Source organism: Bombus affinis, chromosome 11, assembly GCF_024516045.1.
Source record: "Bombus affinis isolate iyBomAffi1 chromosome 11, iyBomAffi1.2, whole genome shotgun sequence".
Classification (NCBI taxonomy): Eukaryota; Metazoa; Arthropoda; class Insecta; order Hymenoptera; family Apidae; genus Bombus; species Bombus affinis.
In genome coordinates, this window is record NC_066354.1 from 11,092,646 (window position 1) to 11,117,978 (window position 25,333).

At 32.9% G+C, this 25,333-nt stretch overlaps 5 protein-coding genes across 18 annotated transcripts in view; 3 read left to right on the top strand and 2 right to left on the bottom strand.

The window, feature by feature from the left end:
• The window catches only part of LOC126922225 (septin-7), a 40,590-nt gene extending 28,135 nt beyond the window's left edge, over positions 1-12,455 (top strand). For 5 of the 10 annotated variants that reach the window (XM_050734629.1, XM_050734624.1, XM_050734628.1 and 2 more), the window contains 9 exons: positions 921-1,398; positions 2,884-3,091; positions 3,174-3,426; positions 3,663-3,852; positions 3,945-4,110; positions 4,583-4,624; positions 5,288-5,423; positions 5,499-5,662; positions 6,761-8,120. In XM_050734629.1, coding sequence (XP_050590586.1) covers positions 921-1,398; positions 2,884-3,091; positions 3,174-3,426; positions 3,663-3,852; positions 3,945-4,110; positions 4,583-4,624; positions 5,288-5,423; positions 5,499-5,662; positions 6,761-6,920 — 1,797 coding nt within the window. In that variant the 3' untranslated portion in view covers positions 6,921-8,120. Of the gene's footprint in view, positions 1-920; positions 1,399-2,883; positions 3,092-3,173; positions 3,427-3,662; positions 3,853-3,944; positions 4,111-4,582; positions 4,625-5,287; positions 5,424-5,498; positions 5,663-6,760; positions 8,121-9,024 lie in introns of those variants that run through there. The other 5 variants (XM_050734630.1, XM_050734627.1, XM_050734622.1 and 2 more) reach the window with 4 other exon arrangements.
• Positions 12,456-13,996: 1,541 nt separating this feature from the next.
• Positions 13,997-16,202, top strand: LOC126922242 (hydroxymethylglutaryl-CoA synthase 1). The gene has a single exon (XM_050734679.1). The coding sequence runs from the start codon at positions 14,595-14,597 to the stop codon at positions 15,954-15,956; it is 1,362 nt and encodes a 453-aa protein (XP_050590636.1). The 5' UTR covers positions 13,997-14,594; the 3' UTR covers positions 15,957-16,202.
• Positions 16,203-16,925: 723 nt separating this feature from the next.
• LOC126922289 (ras-related protein Rab-43) lies at positions 16,926-19,032 on the bottom strand. 2 transcript variants are annotated; one of them, XM_050734776.1, is made up of 5 exons: positions 18,605-19,032; positions 18,103-18,187; positions 17,927-18,025; positions 17,697-17,836; positions 16,926-17,565 (listed from the first exon to the last, which is right to left on the bottom strand). In XM_050734776.1, exons 1-5 carry the CDS (start codon positions 18,812-18,814, stop codon positions 17,458-17,460), a joined length of 642 nt encoding a protein of 213 aa, XP_050590733.1. In that variant the 5' UTR covers positions 18,815-19,032; the 3' UTR covers positions 16,926-17,457. The 2 variants fall into 2 exon arrangements, with proteins under 2 accessions (XP_050590733.1, XP_050590732.1); XM_050734775.1 differs by having other exon boundaries at positions 17,697-17,854.
• A 124-nt stretch (positions 19,033-19,156) lies between these two features.
• LOC126922277 (complement component 1 Q subcomponent-binding protein, mitochondrial) lies at positions 19,157-20,934 on the bottom strand. Its single transcript, XM_050734754.1, has 5 exons — positions 20,604-20,934; positions 20,214-20,364; positions 19,902-20,104; positions 19,720-19,808; positions 19,157-19,455 (listed from the first exon to the last, which is right to left on the bottom strand). Exons 1-5 carry the CDS (start codon positions 20,833-20,835, stop codon positions 19,306-19,308), a joined length of 825 nt encoding a protein of 274 aa, XP_050590711.1. The 5' UTR covers positions 20,836-20,934; the 3' UTR covers positions 19,157-19,305.
• Positions 20,935-21,325: 391 nt separating this feature from the next.
• Positions 21,326-25,003, top strand: LOC126922229 (replication protein A 70 kDa DNA-binding subunit). 4 transcript variants are annotated; one of them, XM_050734639.1, is made up of 13 exons: positions 21,332-21,629; positions 21,700-21,747; positions 21,825-22,021; positions 22,095-22,243; positions 22,300-22,405; positions 22,474-22,636; positions 22,698-22,902; positions 22,994-23,106; positions 23,178-23,344; positions 23,433-23,664; positions 23,735-23,818; positions 23,893-24,087; positions 24,152-25,003. In XM_050734639.1, exons 1-13 carry the CDS (start codon positions 21,600-21,602, stop codon positions 24,263-24,265), a joined length of 1,803 nt encoding a protein of 600 aa, XP_050590596.1. In that variant the 5' UTR covers positions 21,332-21,599; the 3' UTR covers positions 24,266-25,003. The 4 variants fall into 4 exon arrangements, with proteins under 4 accessions (XP_050590599.1, XP_050590596.1, XP_050590597.1 ...); XM_050734640.1 differs by having other exon boundaries at positions 21,335-21,629; positions 22,315-22,405; XM_050734642.1 differs by lacking the exon at positions 24,152-25,003 and having other exon boundaries at positions 21,326-21,629; positions 23,433-23,663; positions 23,733-23,818; positions 23,893-24,032.
• The last annotated feature ends 330 nt before the right edge of the window (positions 25,004-25,333 follow it).

Here is a 25,333-nt window from a genome sequence, read left to right on the forward strand (position 1 = left end):
CGATGCCTCGAATAACGAAGCTACAGCGGTGTAGAAACAATTGCTACATGTCCTCGTACAGCGTATAATGTACGAACGGTTTCAAACAAAACGGAACAGAGATTGAAACTGGATCAGAGTGCGTGCATACGCTTGTCACCGTACGATTTAAAAGATAGCTAATAGCAGCGAGAGTAGGGAAAAAACTGGAAGAAATACGTAAATGCTACTGGCATTTATGTATTTGGGGCATATCGTAGACATATCGACCGTCCATAGGTACGTGTTGTTATTTTTTCCCCGTCGATGATGGTTATTAGCGTGAATAGGCATTTCTCAATGACCTCTGAATAACGTAATAGAAGAAGGAACATCGACAACGTTTACGGGGATTCTATAATCGAAAAACGTTGCAAATTATCGACGGTACGCGTACTGTATCGTGATGATTTCGGAGAAGCTAAAACTAAATACTTTGCTAAATTTTTCACGTACGAAACAGTCCTTCGTATTAACGCTTTGGGGATTGGAGACGCGAATATAATAAGATATCACACTCGTTGGATGCTGCTCGGAAAGTTCGTTCGGATTTTTAACTCTTCGGTCGACATAAAAGACATCGAAAAATTTTTCGCCGATAAACTTGAGAGGTTCCGAAAGGATGGAATATTCGAGTAGCGTGAAAGATGGAGAAAGGTTGTGGAACAAAATGCCACCTATATAATTCGATGAACGTACGTCGAATCGAAATGTAAATCGGTACGAACTTTCCGAGCGACCTTTTCAACCTTTTCAATCGCTGGAAAAATACGCGAGAATTCGGACTATAGAACGCATACGTAAGGCCCTCGAAGCGTTAAAAGCTGTGTTTCTTCAAATACTCGATCGCTTATCACGGTCGATGTAATCGTACAAAAAGCGTAAATATTGTTCGTTTGCAGATACAGGCGAAGCGCGAGCTATTTTTCAAAAGCGACAACGCCGGAATAATATCGTCGCCATCCGTGCCATCGGTGCCGCCTCCGCAACCTCCGTCGCAGGCCCCGTCGTCGATGAGCGCGTCGTCGACGAGTACGTCGTCGACGACGACCACGACGATCACGACGCTCGCCTCGCCCAACACAGCACCGCCAGCCTCCTCCACCGTGTACACGAGCGTCGCATCGTCGGCGCCTGCTTCCAAGCCACGATTACCTCCGTCCACGGTGATCCTGAATCAAAACGATGCATCGGAGGACAGCAATAAACGGGAGTCGAACAGAAGCAACGAGAACAAGGAAACCGCTGTTCTTCATCCACGACCAACGCCACAGACCAAGCCCAAAGAACTCGATGGTTACGTGGGTTTCGCGAATCTGCCTAACCAAGTCTATAGAAAGGCCGTTAAGAAGGGATTCGATTTTACTTTGATGGTCGTCGGTTAGTTCAATCGTATTGCTCTTTCTCTTTTCTTCGAAAACGAATCGATCGGTCTCTCGACCCTTCGTATCGCAGCGCGTGCTTTGACGAAAACCGTCTACCGCTCTATGTACATCGTCGACTACTACGTTATGCGTTCATGTTACATCGTAGTATCGAGATAAACAGGTGCAAGTAGTATCGCGTGCAATTTACTTCCATACGTATGTATTTCGATGGACTTTAATAAATTGGCTCTCGACGTTACGCCATACTCGATTTCTCTAGACTCGGCAAGGTACTCTTTATGTAAATACTGGTCGCTTGATCGAACGTGTATCCAGGTAATTACGGATTAATCGATTTAAGTGCAACGACCGATATTTTCAAGAATATACAGAGCTTCTTCAACGCGACGCGAGTTTGCATATACGCGAAATCTAGAGAAAAACGCGAGAAGAATCGCGCGGAAATATAATGATCGCGTAGAACGTAAGGCGTAGGGAGACGAATGGCTAAGGCGAGTTCTAATTCGTTGTAAAGGGAATTCGTTTTTTCAAAGGGGCCGTAAAAAATGCACGCTACGACTTTTCCTGGGTCCCTCTTCTTGCATTAACGAGTACGGATATCAATCCATTGTGCGAATAAACGCACGCCGGACTTTTGTTTTTTCTTTCCTCTTCTCCCTTTTCTTTTGTCGTCCTTTAACTTTCCTAGATCCAGGGACAAAGAGAGATCCGTTTCTCCGGTTGGTATTTCAATTTCGTCGAGGATATTGCCTTATGAACCTCCATCTGTTTAACACGTGCAGAACGCTCTTTCACTCGACTGGATTAGGGCTGACTCGAAGCAGCAGCGGTTCTCATATTCCTTATTTTCTTTCAAAAATCCTTTTTAAAATCAAGTTTCCCTTGCAATTAATTTCCAGCTTAAATCACTGGACATTAAATTCACGTCGAGATACGTATACAAGTTTCTTCCTTCGGGAGAATTACGATTCAAATTTGTATCGATTTATGTATCTTACTTCCTTTTGCTTTTTTTTTTTTTTTTTCGTAAAATTTCATGTCATAAAAAGATATTGACCAAGTCGATTAGTAATAAATAAACGATCGATATTCTGCAATGAGAAGCGCGATTCTGGAAAAGTTGTGGCGATAGATCGCGTCGTGTCGCGTCGCGTCGTCTGCATGGAAGTTTGAAATTCGAGAATATAGGCGGAGTGCTGCTATTATTAGTACCGGTATAAACCGAGCCATTTCTCCGTAAATAGAGCAATTCAGACGCTTATCCTTGAAGGAGAGAAGGCGCGGCACTTTGGTCAGTTCAAGGTACGCGGGCAGAAAGGTCAGGGTACCGTTCGGTATTTCAAACTGCCCCCTAAAAGAAGATTAAAGAAAAGAATGCTTGGTCGTGTAGCGAAATAAACTATACTAGTAATTAATTTCCATAGTTTTAATTATTCTTTGTTACTCTGATAAATAATGTTTTTATATGTCTACATAGGTGAGTCAGGACTAGGAAAATCCACTTTGATCAATTCCATGTTCCTCGCTGATATATACAGTGCTGAGTATCCTGGTCCTAGCCTTAGGGTGAAGAAAACCGTAGCCGTAGAGACTAGCAAAGTATTGTTAAAGGAGAACGGTGTAAATCTCACGTTGACCGTCGTTGATACGCCCGGATTTGGCGATGCGGTCGACAACAGCAATTGGTAATTTCAATGAAACTAACGTGTTCACAGCTTTAGAATCGAATTACGCAACAAAGAGTTAAGAAAGATATTCTTGTTTCAGTTGGGTACCGGTGATCGAATATATCGAATCAAAATACGAGGAGTTCCTGAACGCCGAGTCTCGTGTAGTGAGACGGCAGATACCAGACAGTCGAGTACATTGTTGTCTCTACTTCGTCGCACCCTCCGGCCATGGTTTGAAGCCGTTGGATGTAGAGTTCATGCAACGTCTTCACGACAAAGTTAACATTATACCTGTCATCGCGAAGGCGGACACCATGACGCCAGACGAATGTGCTCATTTTAAGAAACAGGTTCGTATTATCGAGTAAACCGGTTGTAATCGCGTATCGACGCGCAAACAAACTTCTTTCGCGTTGCTTCGTACGTCGAATAGTTATCGCCGATAGCTCGCACAGGTGCGTGTTAAATTATAAACTTGAGCTGTGGCGTCAACGCGTTCACCATGCGTTAGCCGGTTTGTTAGAAAAACGGCGGTGTAACCTTGCTTGGTCGTCTTTAAAGTTGGAATCCGTCGTTGATTGTTTAGATTTTGAACGAGATAGCGCAACACAAGATAAAAATTTACGAGTTCCCGGAAGTGGAGGAAGAAGAAGAAAGTAAACTGCATAAAGTTCTTAGAGAAAGAGTGCCGTTTGCGGTGGTGGGTGCAAACACCGTGGTCGAACACGATGGTAGGAAAGTTCGTGGAAGGAAGTATCCTTGGGGAGTTGCAGAAGGTATATAATTCAAGAGAATAGTTCTCTCTGTACCTTTTAGTTTCGTTCGAATTTCGAGCAGAAATCACGCTTTCTATCTTCCGATTGTTTAGTGGAAAATTTGGAACATTGCGACTTCATAGCGCTCCGAAACATGGTGATTAGGACGCATTTGCAAGATTTGAAAGACGTGACAAATAATGTACATTATGAAAATTTCCGATGTCGCACGTTAGCCGGCGTTGGAGTGGATGGAAAACCAACAAAAGTCTCCAATAAGTAAGTGTACCCTTCGTACCTAGTTATTATAAATGTGAGACGCTTAAGAAGGAAAACTGAAATTTACTATATACGTCCGTATATACATATACATACATGTATAGGATTAAGAACAGGAAAATATTATAGAGTAAAAGTTTAATGATATTTGGAAATCCCATAAAACACGATAATTAATTACATCATTGTCCGTTTTGTTTTCTTCTTTTTAACGCAGACATGGATACTCGTAGTCTTATTGGTTTTGTTTCGTTCATTTTACCATAACAGTATAAAAAGCTTGTGCATGCAAACTATTCAAGACTAAAGATTATCTCTGTAAGTCATATACGTTTGAATCGGATATCCATATTAGTTAACTTTATTAATATATTATAGTTTAGGCTAGCGACGAAAGTGATCCTGAAAATACTTTTTTTTTTTAATAGTATATCTCATACGTGAATTTTAATGCTGATTTCTTATTGGTTAGTTTGTGCCCTCCAGGAGTGATGAACAGTTTCATGACAGTGTGGTAAGTCTTTTAATAAGACCGGGATCGTGTAATATAGTTTTGTGTGCACAAGCCTCTCCAATTTCCATTTTCTACGCATTTAGTTCTACGCGTATTTATTTAGTTAAAGAGGGAGGGGCGGTTCACTCTGTCGATACATGCGTACATTCTAAAATTTAATCGCATAAAATGGAATAATAATTGTATACGTCGCTCATTCAGGAAGACGTTAAAATCGACGTCTCTGACCTCGTTTATCAAAATTTATCAAGAACTTCTATAAAGATTAGATGTTTGTAGTGAACCCTCTGACTGGATATTTACTTTAAACAAGTAGATCGCATTATAGTTTAATTCTGCTATAATTTAGCTATAAAATCTTTATCGCTGATTATATTTAGTACTATCGAATATAACACGCGAATCCGCTTAGTTTTAGTCTACGTCTCCTTTTCTTCTGGCATTTCAATCTCCATTTCCACCTTTCTTATGTTTACAATTATTACGACAAGTTACATTTTCAGTTTGCAATTCCCCATACACGTAGATAGATTACCCACCAAAAAAAAAAAAAAAAAAAAAAAAAACATAACCCAAGCGATTGGTAAAGAAACTTTTTATAAAATATTTATCTTCCTTTAACAAAATATCGTTGAACTTGAATTATTCGTGTACGTTTTGTAGGAACCCGCTGGCTCAGTTGGAAGAAGAAAAGAGAGAACATGATAATAAAATGAAGAAAATGGAGATTGATATGGAGCAGGTGTTCGAAATGAAAGTCAGAGAGAAGAAGCAAAAACTTAAGGACTCAGAAGCGGATGTAAGTATTCATCGGCTATGTATACGTACGCATCTTCGAAAGAACTTGTTTTAATCAGGGGAAAAATTGATTTAGCTACAAAGAAGGCACGAACAAATGAGACGCTCTTTGGAACAACAAGTGCGTGAATTAGAGGAAAAGAGACGAGCATTTGAGACTGAAAAGTTAGCATGGGAGCAACAGACTGGACACAGTATCGAAGAATTACGTAGACGCAGCCTAGAAGCTAATTCGAAAGAGTAAGTATTGTTTAAGCGTATAAGATCTGCTTCCGTTTGTCCACATTTTCGTAATCGTTACGATATACCATTCTTCGTGTAAAAAGATATTAAATACAAAGAAGAAAATCTGCTTCTTGCACGAATGGAAAGCTATTTTATAAATTTAGCGTTTAGCAAGATATAGCTTTATACTTATAGTAACTGGGGAAACAGTATAGATGGACAGTGTAACGCTTTAACGAGTATACCGAATACTTCATCGAACTAAATGAGATGCAAATAACTAGAAATATCTTTTAATTGCTTAAATCTTTGCTTTAGGAAGATCATTCGGCTGAATATGTGCAATAAAAAGCATTTATAACAAGCTTGTAGCATAATTGTATTTTATTATAATTTACTATTACTAATCTTAATTACGATTATCGTTCTTTCTTATCTTGCCGTTCTCTCTGACAAATTTGTCATATCCGATTTTTTTTCTTTTTTTTTTCGAAATTTACGTAGAAATGGTTCCACGCTGCTTAGTCTGATAGCAGGAAATTACTAATAATTATTAATAAGCATGTATAACGTAATCATCCTTTTGAACGTAATTCAAGTTCATTTAACATAATGTATTCATTCGATATTAATTCAACGCGATTCGGTACATTCCCTGACAATGTTGTTTCGTTCCAAGATGATTGGTTTTAACAGGCTATTGTTAGGCTCAATCATTCGAATATTACTGCTTCCAAGCTTTTTTAGATGACTAATTTTTCTTCTTTTCTTTTTTCCCCTCTTTTTTTTTCAAAATTATTTTTTAAGTATTCGAAAAAAGATACATCGTTTCCACGCGTATGCGATGTCTGCTCTTTGTGCACCACGATTACGTGTACTGCAAAACCGAAAATGCAAAATACGTGCATATAATAGAAAGATATCTACTTGGAGTTTTTCGTTTGGAACGCTTAGTATTTGAAATTAGTACCGAATGTTCGATACGATGAAACGGAACAAGTATATTCTCGGCGTGTTCATTTAAGAAAGCTTTTTTTACGGACGAATGTTATGTGATGCTTGCGCTTGTTTGTTTGTTGTGTGTATACCATATCGGGGTGTCCCTTAATTTAGGACGGGATCAGTGTCTTCCGAGGGATCTGGCGGTGGCGGGGGTACATTGAAGGGTTCCCGAGGGATAGGAAGTCTCCTACGCCGTCACACCAGTTTCAAATCACCTCAAGACAGCCCTACACAGATACAGCTTGTCATACAACATCCCGAGCATCCTTAGTAGATCGTAGAATGTATATCTACATTTACTCACAAAATGCCTCTACGTCGCTGTGTCCAAGGACTAAAATCTTTCAAAACATTAACGTCGATCTCATTTTTTATACGTTTGTTGCGTGTGTTTATTTTACCGACGATTTAACGTATACCTACAAATATACCGATATATACAATGCGTATTCGTATACGTCCACGAAATTTACTTTACACATCGTACGAGTATTTGTGTATCTTTTTGTCTGTCCGTTATTTTTTCGATTAACTTTGTTTTATAATTAGCAGGACGTGTTCGCGTTGGAAAGTATGCTAATTAAGACTATTGTGAAATAGTATAATTCGGTTGCTGCGGTGTACGGTAGTAGGTATCTTTATTGCTTACGTTTTCTTTGTTTCTCGAACGTTTCATAAACGAAAACGACGAATATCCTTGAATATAAGACCAAGTTTATAATACACATATATCATAAATGACGAAGAATCACCGTCAGCTTGGAATCGAACTGAATTAGTGGTATTTACGATGATCACTGTCACACGAATGCTTGTCTACTTATAATAGAATTGAAGTACCATTAAGAAAGCAGAATAACGTCTCATGTTTATTTATAGGCGACGATGATAATAAACCTTATGTTGCGAAAGACATTGGATCTTAGGGCAAAGAACTAGAGAAAGAAGATACCTTCGAAAATGATAGTAGTCTTACGTTATCCAGATAGATATTTTTAGACAGGCATATTTTTGGCACAAAGTTTGATAAAATTTATGTAAGCGTTGCAAAAACTCTTTATATTCATACGGATATCACAGTTTTATATTCACAGCAACATGCGTTACACTCATGCATAACTTAACTTGTATGAACTCAAAATAACATTCACACTTCGCCAAGTATTATGATGGAAAGCTATTGTAAACTCTGAACAAGCTGTCTGTTTATTTTTCTCTCCTTTTTGTCACTTTTATTTCCATTGATACATTCCAGTTCGCATGTATTGACATTCCCTTTGCATACGAGTTTAATATCTCTTTTCAGATCCTCAAATCGATATGAATCGAACCGAGAGACAGCTTGATAAAGGGTAATACTAAACACGATCAATAATAATTGGTCAAAAAAAAAAAAAAAAAACGATTACTATGCATTGTTAATTTCATCATTAAACCTTTTTTCGCAAATAAACGTAATGCTTTCCTAAAACATTTACTAACCATCTTCGTCGCCCTCATTTTATTTAGCCTTATTGCGAATAAGCGATGTCCAGGATGATAACGATTGGTATCGGAAAAATATTTGAACGTGACTTTAAAACGTACAGCGTGGCATATCGTACTTGCCTAACATGTGTCTACGTTACGCCTCCTTTTTCGTATTATGTGTTTTCACGTTTTATGTATTTTGACGTTCACATGCACGAATATCTATGGAAAATAGCGATTTTATATGTATTTCTCCATTACAAATTCAATATCAAAGATCTGATTTGTTACGTATAAGACTTTAAACGTGTATTGCTTCAACAATTTATTAATTACGCATATAACGACTATATATATATATATAAATACTTGCAATTTGAAAAGCAAAATATTCTTAATTTACTTATAACTAGTGTACGATACATTAACATTGAGAAAACAGAAAGTAACACTTGCAGATAGCATGTGACTCGATAGTCGTGGCCCATAAAAGTATATATTTCTCGAAGCATGATTTTGGCATGGCTAGATTATACGTATATTTCTGTATATATACGATAATTTTATTTTTGATGGATATACACATTGCACTGCATATCTTAAACGATGAATTTCATGAGAGATTGTACTTTATATAACGATAATGAATTATATCTCATTTCCCGTAAAATGGACATATTAATTTAACGAATATATAAAAATCGGATAACAAGGATATTTATGTTTTTACGAATAGCCAGATAGTAGTTTGTTGCAAGTCATCGATATTCTTCATAAAAGCAGAAGAAAACTCTCAATCAGTAAATAACTACATCTTAAAATTCGTTAACATATTTTGTAAGTTATATTGTCATTTAATAAATGTAACAATTTCTTATTTCTACTGACGTTGTAATTCTTTTCAGGGCTGTCGACGGTAAGGATAAGAAGAATAAGAAGAAAGGACTATTCTAAGTCGACTTCAGAAAGACAACGTGAAGAGTGAGCTTTTCTTAAAGTAATCGATAGTAATTTTTCTCCAAAAATATCATATTGATAATACGATTTCTTTAAGAGAAATTGGATATAAATTAACAAAAACAGTTTGTCTTGAGAAAGATTTACCGATATAGATCTCCCGGTCTATTCTACATCTGGCTTTTCAAAATTTTCATTTTCTCACGATAAGATATTTTACGATTTTTTATATCTTAGAACAACATTACTCGTACACATTTCGGAATCAGCAAAGATAAGACATGGCTCGGGAGATTCGTTAATTAATTAAAAGACAAGATAGAAATATGTGTTGCTTAAATCATGCAGTTGACGTGTGTACTGTGTATACCATTCGTATAATGTTTATACGACTGCCTCGGCATTCTAACAATTCTTTTACGAGCATAAGCGTGTTATGCTTCGAAGAGTGAAAATGAAAGTGTTTGTTCTGTCGTGTTTGCCTGTGCTTCTTCGCGCTTCCTATTAATGCCCAACAAAATCACACCTAGTACAATTCGATAAACAATAATTGTACAAAATGTAGACATAATTTCAAAGGACGTAATTTTCTTTAACAAAAGTGTTCAAAGGGATGCCGGAAGAGAAACAAAAGATCTTTGCTTTCTTTCGATCAATCTTCGTTTCTCACACTCATCTATTTATGTATATTGTCTTTAATACTTTGAATATCACGATTATATGTCAATATTTATGTCGATATTTTAAATACGATAGTTATGTTAATATAGGTGTATAATATAAAAATATCAAGAAGTGTAAGATCTTAATGGCAATTCGTGGAGATTTAAGTGTCAAGACAAAATGGTCGAACGATAATCGCTCTTGTATCATACATTCTATGTATCATACGTAGCTGGAAGAACAGATTCGATTGAACATGAGTTTCTAAGTACTGTTGCACACCTATTATTTCTAGGCGGAGCGTAAAAATATCTTTCTCCGTGAAAGAGAAAATTGAAACGTGCGATACACTATCGACCTAACAAACGAAAGAGGTCTCTGTATCTAAAGCTAGCAATAAGTTATATCGATGTTTCTATCACATAATCTAAATTGTTACAGGATAGCGCATTTATGTAATTATAAAGGGATGATGCTCACCCTAAGAAACAAATTGTATAAATAATTGTTTTACATCAATCATATACTTCCTTTCAGTATTCGCTTAATGCGAGTAACAGCGTGCTGCTTTATAACGTAACGAATTATCGAACACGATGAAACTTAAACGTAAGAAAAGAACAACGTTATTCGTCTTTTCACTCAACTCTCAACTCGCATCATTCTACGTCGGATCGTTGAATGTGATTCTAAATGAAGCAGTGGCCATATATATATACATATATAAATATATATTTATGTATAAATGAAATCGGGGAGATCGTAAGGATAAGTCCAATTCGTGTAAATTTAAGTTGTATCGATAACGAGACAAATCGGGTAAGATTAAATTGTATAAAATAAATCTAAGTGTATGCTGGAACGTCGTGATTCGAGACAGTGCGTTAATATTTGTTCGCTGCAAAATCAACGGAAATAGAAATTATTGAGTTACGAGCTAATTAAGTTTATTATCAAAGCGGATGGTAATCGAATTGATGCGGAATATGTACGAGAGAATAACCGTGCCGTCTCGAACCCGTCCAAGTATACGTTGGTATATGCAACAAGAATGGGCAAACCGTTTTAGCAGTAAGTTCCTTGAACTCTTTACGTCGCATATACGGTCAGTTGCGTTTCTTCCTTTTCCTGTTATCTATATCTTTTATTATCGGATACTTTGCAGAGGAGCGTTTCTCGCCAGATCAGAATCTTCGCAAAAGAGATCCAAAAGTTTGCCCAGTCTTGGATTTGTATTCTAAGCTAATTGAATTAATGGTGTGCCAATACGAAGAGAATAAGCATTTTATAATAACGCTAGTACATGATTCTTCAGTTTTTGTAAAATAAGATTCGTGCGATTTTCTCATAACAGACGGAGGAAAAAAGAAGTTTAAAAAAAAAAGGATTTCGTCTCAATTTATTGGGAAGAACTACGTGTTACATTCCTATTTTGTACGGATTTTTCTAGGTAAAAAGACTCGACTCGTCACCTTGATCTTTTCTCGATGCCGACAATCCATTTAGAAGTTCAAAGCAAATCGCTTCGATCGCACGGAGAACGACACCGATAGTTTGAAAAGTTTATTAACAGAAATAATAAATGTAACGCTAAGGTATATTAGAACGATTTGTACTTGGAAACTACGTGAAAAGAGATACTTTTCAAAATATCGACGTGTCTGAAAGAAGAAAGAAAGAGGAGGAAAGAACGCTTAGAGATACAACCTTCTTCGATGTTAGAAACAGCAATGAATCTAAATGCGGACATTTAATAAATAATCGAATGATTCGCAATTTCTGCACTGAATAATATTAAGCTCAATAGTATAAAACGTCTGAACAGTATGCTCGTCGAGCTACGATATTTTTATCTAAACAGTAGTAAACATACGTGACTCTCTCAAGGATAGAGGATGTTTCTTGTATTCAGTTCTCTTTCATTTTTTTTTTTTTTTTTTTTTTTTGTGTAAAAGAAAAAAGAAAAAGAAAAAAAGGGCGAAAATTATTTAAGAGAACTCGTTGGAACTTGCATTATTTTTTTGTATAAAAATTCCAATGAGGAAGACGTCGAAATCCGAAGTACAAACGCACATTCTACAGCGAAGATCAACTTAATGGAATCTAAGATTTTTAATACCATACGAGATTCAAATTGCAATCGATATTTTGTTGAAAATTTTCGTATCTATCTCTTCGAAGAACAAGAAAACAAGTGGAATAATCGAGTACTTAAGTTCTTACTTTTCTGAGAATGATGTTTCAGAAAGTTATAGCGGAAGATAAACTCCTTCGTGTTTCTAAGACCTAAGTATACTTCTCAATGATGAATAAAAGCAAAAGACTTATCTTATCGCTATTAAGGGTTTATGCATCTGCTTAGTTGACCAAATAAAAGCTGTTTATACATTTCAATGTTATATTACGCGTAGCTGTAAGATATAAAAAGTCGACGAAACGAAAGTGTATCATTTACTGTATGTGTACTCTAATCAGCAATGCTTATAATATTTAAATAGTTAATCGTCATAAATCACGTGAGTCATCACGATACACCGTCATTACACATATTATACGTATACGCCATACGCGAGGCACAACACAACAATAATAAAGGAAAAAATAAAGCGAAAATAGGTAAAACAAACGCGAATTATATTTTGCCGTGCCAGACGAAAACAAAGCTGCCGCCGCTATCTTGTAGAACTTATTGTAATAATAATGATATCCAGAAAAATATCGTATAGTACATTATTATTATTATTATTATTATTATTATTATTATTATTATTATTATTATTATTATTATTATACTTTAGGATTATGTATTCAGTAAATTATATACAAAATTATCAAACACTATGTTACTGCGTTTCGAACCCATCTTTCGTGCATTTTTAAATACTAAATTTGTTTTTCATTCCTATGCAGATAAAATTATGTATATATATGTATTGTACGTAATACGAAATGCATCACATAAGGACAAAAAAAGGAGTGAACGAATAATTTCCGTTTTAGATTAGTTTACGTGTTGTCGATGTTACAATATCCAAATCTTTCTTCGTAAACCTAAAGTGAACGTACCAAATAATTCGAGGTATGTAATTCGTTTCAACATCGATTCTTCGTAATTTCTGCTCGTTCTCTTTGCTCCTCCGAAAATTTCATTATTTCGACCAAAAAAATTTGTAATCCAATTTTAGGTAAGAAAGCCATTTTCATATAAAATTATCCCTTCGTTCGTACCAATATGCAAGACAACGTTCGTTCGTAACAAAAGTTTGGCGCATAATTTTACATCACAATGTAAGTATTGGAAAAAGAAAAGTAGAAGTCACAAAGAGGTAAGCGATTTTTAAATAAGTACACAAGTTTCTGATTACATATATTTCAGATTATAATGTTAAAAGAAACGCATAAAATTTGCCTGCATTATTGGCTCTTGAATTATTAATGTAAGATCGTGAACCCGATGTTCTTGTAATGTTAATTATATGTAGGAAAATACTCCATATGCAATTTTTTCGTTTCATATTGACAATATAAATTAAATACCATATGAGACTATTAAAACAGACGAAATGACGATTAAAACGATAGATGATATATACACTCTTACATCACAAAAATGCCAATCGTTTGACTAATATTTCCTTTCACTCTATTAATTACATCATATAGAAAAATATACTGATTACAGGTCAGAGTTGTGTTAAAAAAGTGAAATTTCTACTGTTATCTAGCAGTAAATTCTTCCCGACTAGATCCCACCATTTGTTTCGATCGACCTTACTAAATATTCCCGCTAACGAAGATTGATTCCAGGTGCTTATTTTCAATTGTATCATTACGCTACGGCATATGTAAATGGTCCAATTCTTATAAATACAAATCTAATATCATTTCTATAAAAGTTACCATTTAAGACGACTCATCTATTGACCAGATCTATTCCTTTCCAGTATCCTATATTCTAACTTACATACGTACAAATACAATGTACAAACACAAAAAGTATCATTAAAATCGAAATAATACAGGATAAACAAAATATTTAAAAATTTGTCCTGTAATTTTCCGTCGCGGACTTTTCTTCAAATCATCGTGAAATGTAAAAATTAATGCTCGAAACATATTTGAAGGAGAATAAATTATCTTGCAATATGTAAGAATACATATAATATGAATAAATCAAATGTAATATATTCGTAAAGAAATCTAAATAAATGAATTTTTTATCCCCTCCATGTGAGAAGAGGGTATGTGACTGGTTGAATAAGCGGCGGCAGCAGCTCGATGAACGGCATTTAAGCGAGGAACGCCTGTTTGTAAATTTGATTTCTTCTAGTAAGATCGATTACTAAGTCAAACCTATAAGTGAGAAAAAAAGGTCAAACGAATTTCAAAGCACGTGATAAGAAGTTATTCGGTGACCGTAACTTTCACCTGTCGAGTTTCACTTTTAACCTGAATTCGTCAGTGGGTCTGTATCTAACAGTAAGTAATGTAGCAGTGTCCGTCCTCAAAGCACACATTTTCTTCGTTGCAAGTTGTCGACTCAAAACTACGAATGAAATTTTCAAAAATACTATCTGCTGAATTCTCGTCGTTTCAAGACTATCATTGCAGTCAAGTGTCAAGAAAACATTACATAAAGGTAACGATATTTGGGAAACGAGTTTAATGCATATTCTACGGTCAACCGGCATCACGTGCATTTTCGAGTACGAGAAAAATATACGTTTCCTGTATATTATCATGAGCATAGGACTTTAAGGATTGCTTCAGAAAAATTATATGTACAGAAAAATTTATATAAACTACAAAGTATATTACAACATCCGTCAAAATCGATCAATTAAAGTCAAATATCATGTGGCCAAAAGACGTTGGTATCAAAGCGATAGAAATATACTTTCCTGCTCAATATGTTGAACAAACAGAGCTGGAACAATTTGATGGTGTATCTGCTGGAAAATACACTATTGGCTTAGGTCAGTGTAGGATGGGTTTCTGCAATGACCGTGAAGACATTAACTCTTTGTGCTTAACAGTTGTGCATCGATTAATGGATAGGTATGAAATAAAACCGCAAGATATTGGACGATTAGAAGTTGGAACTGAAACCATATTAGACAAGAGCAAATCGGTTAAATCTATTCTTATGCAGTTGTTTGAACCATATGATTGTACAGACATTGAAGGAGCTGATACAACCAATGCCTGCTATGGAGGTACAGCTGCTCTTTTAAATGCCATATCTTGGGTAGAAAGCAGTGCCTGGGATGGCAGACTGGCCTTAGTCGTTGCGGGTGATAATGCTGTATATTCTTCTGGAAGTGCTAGACCAACTGGAGGCGCTGGAGCTGTGGCAATGTTAATTGGTCCAAATGCACCTTTAATAATTGATCGTGGTGTAAGATCATCATGCATGAAACATGCGTATGATTTTTACAAGCCAAATTTAAAGTCTGAATATCCTATTGTAGATGGAAAATTATCGGTTCAATGTTATCTTAATGCGTTAGATACTTGTTATCAGACTTATTGTAAAAAGATGAGGAGCAAGCACAATCACAATGTTACTCTAGATAGCTTTAATGCATTTTTATTTCATTCTCCATATTGTAAATTAGTACAAAAGTCATTTGCCAGACTAGCTTTTATTGATTTCTTAAACACATCTAAGGAGGAAGTATCCAAAAAGCATCCAGAATTAGCGCAATTTCATGACGTTAAATTAGAAGACACTTATTTTAATAGAGATATTGAGAAATCATTTATGAACTTGAGTAAGCCAAATTTTCAGCAGAAAACACAGCCTTCTTTAATGATAGCAAATCAAGTAGGAAATATGTATACTCCATCTGTATACACTGGATTGGCCTCCTTGTTAATTAGTAAACCTATAAAAGAATTAGCAGGCTCTAAGGTGGGAGTATTTTCATATGGTTCAGGACTTTGTTCTACTATGTATTCATTAACGATAACAAACGAATGTAACGAAAAATCAAATTTAATGAAAATTATCTCTTCGCTCTCTTATATTAAAGAAGAACTTGATGCCCGTCAAAAGGTTTCCCCAGAAGCTTATACAAAGGAATTAGAATGGCGTGAACAGAATTGTCATACTGTACCATTTACTCCTCATAGTACCACTAAAGATATGTTCCCTGGAGCCTATTACCTTGTACAAGTGGATGAGAAATATAGAAGGACTTACAATAGAGTGTGAAGTTTTCCTTAAATAAGCTATTTGGGGCTTTTGTATCAATTATCGAATCAAAATCACGGTGGTGTATGATTATGTATATAATTTAAAAAATGAATTAGTCAATAACTGGCATAAAATATTTTTACCAAACAAAAATGTTCTTAATGCAACTTTCATATGCTATGAAATGTACACTTTTGATTTTTAAATTTATTTATAAATATAAAAACTTTATTAATACAATTTATATAATAGATATATCAATTACTTTCGCAAAAATACCTCTGTTTATACATATATTTATTTATCATGTACAGTTTTTAATATATCTATTGTATATGTTCTATATTCTTTTTAATTAGCAAGAAAGCTACAATCATTGTGCTTTATTATATTAGAAATATTCATATGAAAATATGAAAAAAAAAAACATGTACTTTTTAATTCATGTAAAAAGCCTTTAAAGAAATATTCCCTTTTAGTGCATTTTTGTTTAATATTAATTTATTAATTATGTGAATATTTATAGAAATAATAAAGAATTAAACACAGATTTTATGCACATGTTAAAAAAGTGCCTTAATAATATATTGTTTCTTTAACCTTTATACCCATGATGGATAAGAGCATCAATGAGTTAATCATGAAGTTGTTTCTACATTAGGGCTATATATCCATATGTACATAGAGTATAATATACCAAAAGTGAAATGGCTTGTATGTAAAAAGATAATTCAATAATTTTATTGTTTTTTTCCATGCATATGTAAGTCAATTGGTATGTTAACTACAACAAAATTTTCAAATTTTGATATATTTTGTTAAAAAAGTGAACACTTGTACTTTATGCATTGTAATTCACAAGCAAATATTTATCTTGTAATACCTATGTATATATATATATATTAATAAATAACTCATATTATTTAATATATTGTTTAACTAATATCTTTTTAAATATTTTTACTTTAATTATATGATAGATAAATGTGAAGTACATCATATACATTTTATTTCAATAATTTCGATATTACAATAACATTAAAAAAATAGTACAATAGCAAATTTTTTCTTTAAAAAAATATATTAGTATAATATTTGTTCTTTTTGAGATTCATTTCATTAAAAATAAATACGTGCATTAACTTTTGCTACATTTATAAATAGTTAAAGTATATTAGTGTCGCTGAATATTATGAAATCTAAGCATTTGTATTTACAAATGTATACCTTTAAAATACTCAATCTTAAGTCTCTAGTAAAATAGCAGATAAAGAGAGAATAGTAATTTTTCAAATTAATACAAAATCCATAGTGAGTTCCTGTTCCATAATCAAATGGTCACAAAATACTGGCTTTGTAGCACAATTATTACTATTCTGTCATTATTAACAATATAATTAATTTCTTTTAATATCACATTATTTGGATAGTTATAAAAATATTGTACTTTGTTTTTCCATTTTATATACAAATTTAGACATAGTAAAGATATGTATATCATTTTTTTATAAACCACTACCTAAAATATTTTATATGGACAACCTGAACAAGAAGACAGTTTTCTACTTGCACCAAGTCTAACAACTTCATCTTCATTAGCATTTATTTGACGATTTTCATGTCTTCTCTGGAAAGAAGTAAACATATGCATTTCTTTAAGATTATATGATACGTGATTACGAAAACAGTATGTGTTTACTTATATTTTATATTTTTATATCTTTTTTTTATTATATATTTTACATTTTATATGCTTACTTTAAGTTCTGCTGCTAGGTAGAAAAATACAGAATCTATATTGGTATTCTCTTTGGCTGATGTTTCTACCACTTGTAACACTTCAGGAAGATATTGACAAAGAGCTTCTGCCTCTCCTTTCTCAACCTCTCGTAGACTTTCTAAATCACATTTGTTACCTATAAGTTTTTTATTTGTTAATATATAGTATTCAAAGCATAATTAAAACAAAATATATGAACAAATCTCACCAACTAAAATTAATAACACATGTGATGAAGTATACCTTCGTACTTCTTCTACCCAATGTTGTAGGCTTAAGAATGTAGATCTCTTTGTAATATCATAAACTGAAAGTTATTTAAACCATTATAAATATTTCTATAGTTAAGTGAACAAAAAGGTAGAAATAATATCTCTCACATACCTACAATAACACCATTAGCAGATCTATAGTAACTTTGAGTTATTGTACGAAATCTTTCTTGGCCAGCTGTATCCCATATTTGCAACTAATAGTAATAAAATATCTTTAAACATTTTGAATGATTTATATATCATTATATATTAAGTGATATATATATATATTTTATAAAAAAAATTATATTACTAATTTGAAAAACATAATGTAACAATATTTGTTATGTGTTATAATATATCTGTTCGATTTTATATAATTAAAGAAAAAGATATTATCAATACCAGTTTGTACAAAATAATTCAAGCTAAAGTGAAAGTTCGCTTTTAGCAAAAAATTATCTATTCGATCTCACATTCCCATGTTAAATTATATTTATTTAAATAATTTTATATTAAAAAAGCTATTGAGCTCTCTTCTTTAAAATTTATATATAAATTACTTGTAGGTTATAAATGTCAAAAAAATTGGAGAAATATAGCGATATTGATCATAGATCAAATAAACGTACCTTAACTTTCTTGTCATCGATTAGTACAGTCTTCATGGAAAAGTCTACACCAATTGTGTTTCCATGCCTCTCGATAAATGTACCAGATCGAAATCTTTGAACAACACATGTTTTTCCTGTTCCACAATCGCCAATGAGCACAATCTTGAACAAGTAATCAAAATTTTCATCGTTCGTGGCCATCAAATTGTCCGGATCGCGGTTCGACATTTCTTTCCTATCGTCGAAGTAATTTATCAAATCGACGACACTCTTTATAATCCGCACATCCAGACCTACCGACTACTTACGCCATTGTTTCACTCAACTCGTAACTCCACCACTTTATAAATGTTCTTATAATTAGTGCAGTTGGTACGCGTAAGATATTCATTGAAACCGGATTCAAACATTAGATTTCTTTTCTTTTTCAATCTAACCTGTTATGCTCCTTTCATTTTATAATTACAAATTCACCAATTTTTTATAAAAATAAATCGTTTCTGATGAAGTTTAAGGTACAATATATTTATTTTATTTAAAAATTAGTAGCATTGAGATAATAAAATGATGTAGATGGTACATATTACTTTTATTATCAGGAGACATTTTACTTCAATAAGATGAACATAGGTATTTTTTGTATTTATTATAAATGTACTTTCACATAAACGCAATCTATATCTAATTAATTATAAATATAGTAGGAATTAAAATAACAATTACTGTCCTGACGTGAATTTTGAAAGGCCTTCTAATAAACTAACATACGCGGTATGTTCGTAACTTGTACTGAGCTCAACCAATTTCTCTGCAAACTCGTTTGAAATGCCTTTCTCTTCGAGATAATTCATCAGTAAGTCATATAGATACTGAAAAATAAATATTATATATATTTCTATAAGCATATATAAAAAGAAACATGAAATTAATTAGATAAGAATTCGTAGTAAATCTTTGTCACATTCTCAAGTATTAATTTTATCAATAATAAAATTATTCTATGTGTGAATGTTTTATTTTTCCAAAGATCAATAATCAAATTGGTTACTAGGTATTCCAATTTGTACTCAACACTTTGGTTTATTTTTTATAGATACATATAAGCTCACTATAGAATATATGTCATTACTTACTCCATCAATAATTTCACCAGCAACTGCATACACTTTGTCAGAATGTTTTCCTGTATATAAAGTAATTTCATCTATGCCAAAGATGTCATCTGAAATTAAATTCATTTATGAAAAACGCATTCATCTAATCACACAATAGTACATACATGTATTGCTATAAGTTAAAATTCAATGTTACTTACTATAATTTTCATTGGCACCTGATGCACCAGGTTCATTGTTAAAGGAACAGGTGAATCCAAGAGTCTGATTATCTCTAACTATATCAACTGTGAAGGATGGTTTACTTTTCATATCACCAATGTCTGGAGTATCACTAGTCATTTCAATTTCAGGTTCAGAATCAGAATCGACAGTATGATTTATGTTAAACGAGATTCTAATTCTGTAAAAGATAATTTGTAGTAAAAGATGAAATGTACTTTCTACTGAAAATAGTTTATCATATTTTGTAATAATATAGCATCATTAACCTATGTTAAAAGTTCTCTTACATTTCATTATCTTGCTTCTTTTCCAAATTAACATCTGCTCCATCAAGCGAGACTTTAAATCCATCTAATTCAGTGGGAATAGTTTTTAATTTTTGTGCATTCTTTTCTGCTATGATTTCTTCAGCCAAAAATTCTACAAGCTCCTTCTCAGCTATAAAAAAGAGAAGGAAATAATTATGACAAAGCGATAAAACAATGAAAATATACTTAATGAAAATATTTCAGTCCTAAAATAAATAAATATAGTATATAAAACTTATATTATTAGTAACATAGATATATCATAATACAAATGTATAAATGTTTAAAAATACAATTACTGAAATTTACAACATATACGATTAATTTATATGACGATGAAATGATGAAATAAATTACGATATAATGTACCCTTCGTATGAGAATGCCTGCAATGACCGAAATTACAAGAAACACTTGGATGCTTAAATAGTTTTGTCGAAGCGATAGGTGTGACTTGGAATCGTCGAGAATTGTTCCACAGTGTTCTTAATTGATTACTCGCTATCCCTGTAGTCGAAGTTGGCGAAAACAAATTTTTTATTACCGGCGAACATAGTGTTTTCCTTATTATTCCGTTCATTTTAACGTTCATAACTAACATTGGTTTTGTTCGAATCGTATAAGTATACGCACAAAATGCTTTTCCGACAAACCGAACACGAGGTAGGATAAATAGCACTGTCACGAATTAATAAACTATATAGTCTACCGTCTCCTTGTAATTTCTAGAACAAACATTTGTATGGTGATTTCTAGTAATTTTCTGTTCGAAGTGAAGATTGGAATTATCACATGTGATGTCGCCCAAAAGTAGATTGTCATCATGTTATTAATTCCTATAGTCACGACAGCGCGCGCTATCTAAATATTCGAATAGCTTACTCAACTTAGCTTTTAACTTCATAATAATAAAGACAACCTTACTCGAAATAAATTTTAATTACGCTAGCGAAATACTCGACTAGATTAGATGATCACTGAAGTAAGGAAAAATTCATAAACAGGAATGCAACTGGAAACAACAAAAGGAGATAATTGCAACATTGCGTGTTTGCTCGTTTCTTCCACCAAGGAACATCAAGAACTTTTCGACGAACAATGTAGCCTTTGACCACCACAGGGCCTTATTTTGAGTGTCCATTTTGCTGCTGAATGATCTTTCTATTCATCTCTAGTATAAGCTCTATGCTATCTTACATTGATATATATTCTTGGTTGATATCGCAAAAAAATAGTGGGAAACGTATAGGAAATACCTCAGTAGAAATACCGCCATAAAGAATATCAAATACAATACGTTGTGTGATGTAGATATATCATTAGCTTTATTCGACATTTTATAAGTTAGTATCATTGTTTTAAAAGATGTATTCACTTACGGAAGGAGCATTGGATGTAAGTTTAAATATAGTATTTTGTATTTTATGATACAATTGTGATGCAATTTATTTTATCTGATTTTTAGAAAATCATGAACGGGATCGAGGTCGATAGGCCGATATTGCAAATATTGGTAAATAAACTATGTCCTCCGTCTAATTTGCTTTTAGACTGAAATATCTCACTTTCGAATACGATAATTATTTATAGGGTCACAAGAAATTATCTAGTTCAAATAGTGGAGAACGTTACAGACTTCTCGTATCTGATGGAAAACGAATAAATTCATTTACGATGCTTGCCACGCAATTAAATTCAATGATAACCGATAATGTATTAACAGAATTTTCCATTTGCCAAATAAATAGATATGCTATAAGCGTGGTAAATAATGCTGGCAAACAAAAGTATGCAATAATTATTTAATAAAGGATAACAAAATTTTATTAACAATTCAACATTGAATTCTTTTTATTTTAGACGAGTAATGGTGATATTAAGTGTTGATTTAAAAGTTGCGGGTGATGAAGTTGGACATAAAATTGGTAATCCCACAAATGCTGATGCTGATGGTGAATCTAAACCAGCACAAAGTGTACAGTCTGCGCAAACTACTTCACAACAGCAAAGTAATACACACTAACTATGAATTAGTACAAATCATATCAATAACATGTTATTTTAGTATTTTACTATTCAGGTAGCTTGGTGTCAAAGCATAGTGGTCAACAGTCTTCTACCAGTGATATATCCACAATCCCAATCGTTGCATTGAGTCCTTATCAAAACAGGTGTGTTTAATTTTTCATTCTTTTTAAGTGTCACAGTTTTTTAATGTGCTAAATAATCTTTTACATAGGTGGGTAATAAAGGCACGAGTTGTCAATAAATCTGCCATTAGAACGTGGAGTAATTCACGTGGTGAAGGAAAATTGTTTTCCATGGATCTTGTAGACGAAAGTGGAGAGATTAGATGCACTGCATTTAGAGATCAGTGTGATAAATTCTATGATATGATTGAGGTAATTAGTGTGCTATTGTATGTATTTTATAATGTTGCATCATAATATACATTTTTTGCAGATCGGGAAGGTTTATTACATTTCCAGAGCAACTTTAAAAACAGCAAATAAGCAGTTTAATAATTTAAAAAACGATTATGAAATGTCTCTAACTGGCGATTCAGAAATAATTCCATGCCATGATATTGGGGATAAGATTCCAACTCTTCAGTTTGATTTTATACCAATAAACGATATAGAGCAAAAGGAGAAAAATGATATAATAGGTAAATATTGTATTGAAATGTATACTATTTATATATTATATCATAACACTTTAATCTATTATCTGTTAATCATAACACTTATTTGTTGCAGATGTTTTGGCTATTGTAAAATCTCGTGGTGATTTGCAGATGTTAGTATCACGAACTACTGGTAAAGACATGAAAAAAAGGGATATTAATCTCATTGATGAAAGTAATACTATGGTAAAAATTTTACCTGACTAAATTCAATGAATAGAAAAACTTTTATAATATTACATAAAATGAGATTTTAGGTAACGCTTACACTATGGGGAACACAAGCTGAAGAATTTTCAGGAAATGATAATCCAGTTTTAGCCATTAAAGGAGCTCGTGTTGGCGAATTTAATGGTGGAAAGAATTTGTCTACTCTCAGTGGAACTGCTGTGCAGATTGATCCAGATATTCCAGAAGCACATAGGTGTCAAAGTCATTAATAGATCTCTGAAACTAATATTGTAATTGCAAAAAATCTTGGTCTTAGAGTAATACTTTTTATTTTAATATAGATTACGAGGTTGGTTTAACACAACTGGATGTCATGAAGAAGCAAAGCCACTTTCAAGAGCATTTGGAAGTGCAGCTCAAATGTCTCAGGCATTGATCACAATTGGCGAAGCAAACAGTCAGATAGATAAAAAGATCGGTCCGGAAATATTTACGGTGAAGGCGACCATTAATCTTTTACGCACTGAAAATATTTTATATAAATCGTGCCCTAGTGAAAACTGCAAAAAAAAGGTAATTATTATCTCGTACTTTATAAGTAGATATAATAAAACACCATAAATTAAGAGATTGTATTTTGCAGGTGATAGATCAAGCAAATGGCATGTACAGGTGCGAAAAATGTAATAAAGAATTCCCTAACTTCAAATATCGTTTACTTGGAAGCGTAAGTGCAAAATAAATTTTGTTTTCATCTATTTAGATGCAAGTCAGATTTATTAATATTTGACATATTTGCAGCTAAGCTTGGCTGACTGGACAGATAATATGTGGGTCACAGCATTTAATGACGAAACAGAGAAAATTTTAGGTATTACAGCTCAGGAACTTGGAGAATTAAAAGAAAATGATAACGATGCCTACCTGGAAAAACTTGGCGATGTAACATTTAAAAGTTTCATATTTAAGATAAGAACGAAAATGGAAACATTCGGTGTAAGTTGACTCAATGCAATGATTCTAATGTTTGTAATTATTTACCGAACCGAATTATTTACAGGATGAAAACAGGTTAAGATCAACATGTATTGATGTATCCCCAACTGATTGTAAAGCCTACAACGAAGACTTAATAACCAAACTCAAAGAATTAACTGGTATTGATAGTATTTAAAGTTATTCCATTCCTGATAATATTTTCTAGAGTTGCGCACGTCTGAGCTCTTTTTGTTTGAAAAAATATCAGTATATTTTTATATTATTAATTAATCCAATAATAATTTTTTGATATTTCATTACATATTTGTGTAATTCAATAATTCCCATACTTAACAATGTTAAGTATACTTTAACGTAATTACCATAAATTACTCTATTAATTTTTCTACATAAATAGCTATAAATTTTAAGATATTAAGAATTTAGTAAATATTAAATCTATTACATACATATTTATCATAACATGGTCGTGCTGCTCATTAAACTAAGACATGTTAGGCTTTGCTAAATAATTACGGTGTTTAAAAACGTGAAATCGTGCTCCGAATAAACTTATATGTAGATAATCTTGCAAGGTAATATAATGCACGTATTCGGCATGATTCATTAGAATTATTATGTAGCAGCGTATTATTGTTTAACAAAGTCATCGAAGCTATGAGTATATGAAATTACATATATGCATTTTTGTTAAAGTTACGCATGATTGAAACCAGTTTAGTTAAAAATATCATACAAACGTAATTGCTTTTAGTCGGCATTATCAGTCGTATCATCGTTGTGACAGCAAAGTATTATATGCCAGTCTTCGTTGATACTACTAGGCAGTAAGACTAAGAGTACTTATAATAATGACAACATTACCCTAAACGTGTTTATAATGATGTTATGAATGAATAAACTATATCATGTATGAATGTGTATGTATATACATATATATAATGGTGTATATATATATATATATGTTGAATCATCACCTTTTAAATAAATTTACAACTTAAAGATTACGTAATATTCTTATCGTACAATAAGGATTAATTCGTTAATGCCATTTGTATTAACAAACATATAAGTCACTTACAATGAACTGTATCTGTTAATACATATAATGATTAAAAAGTAATTGGAGTTTATGAATCATACTACTTGAATTATTCACCGTCTGTCGAATTGCCCACATAATTGCATAACTATAGTAAACAGCATGATCATTTTAAGTATTGCATTGATACTTAACAAATTT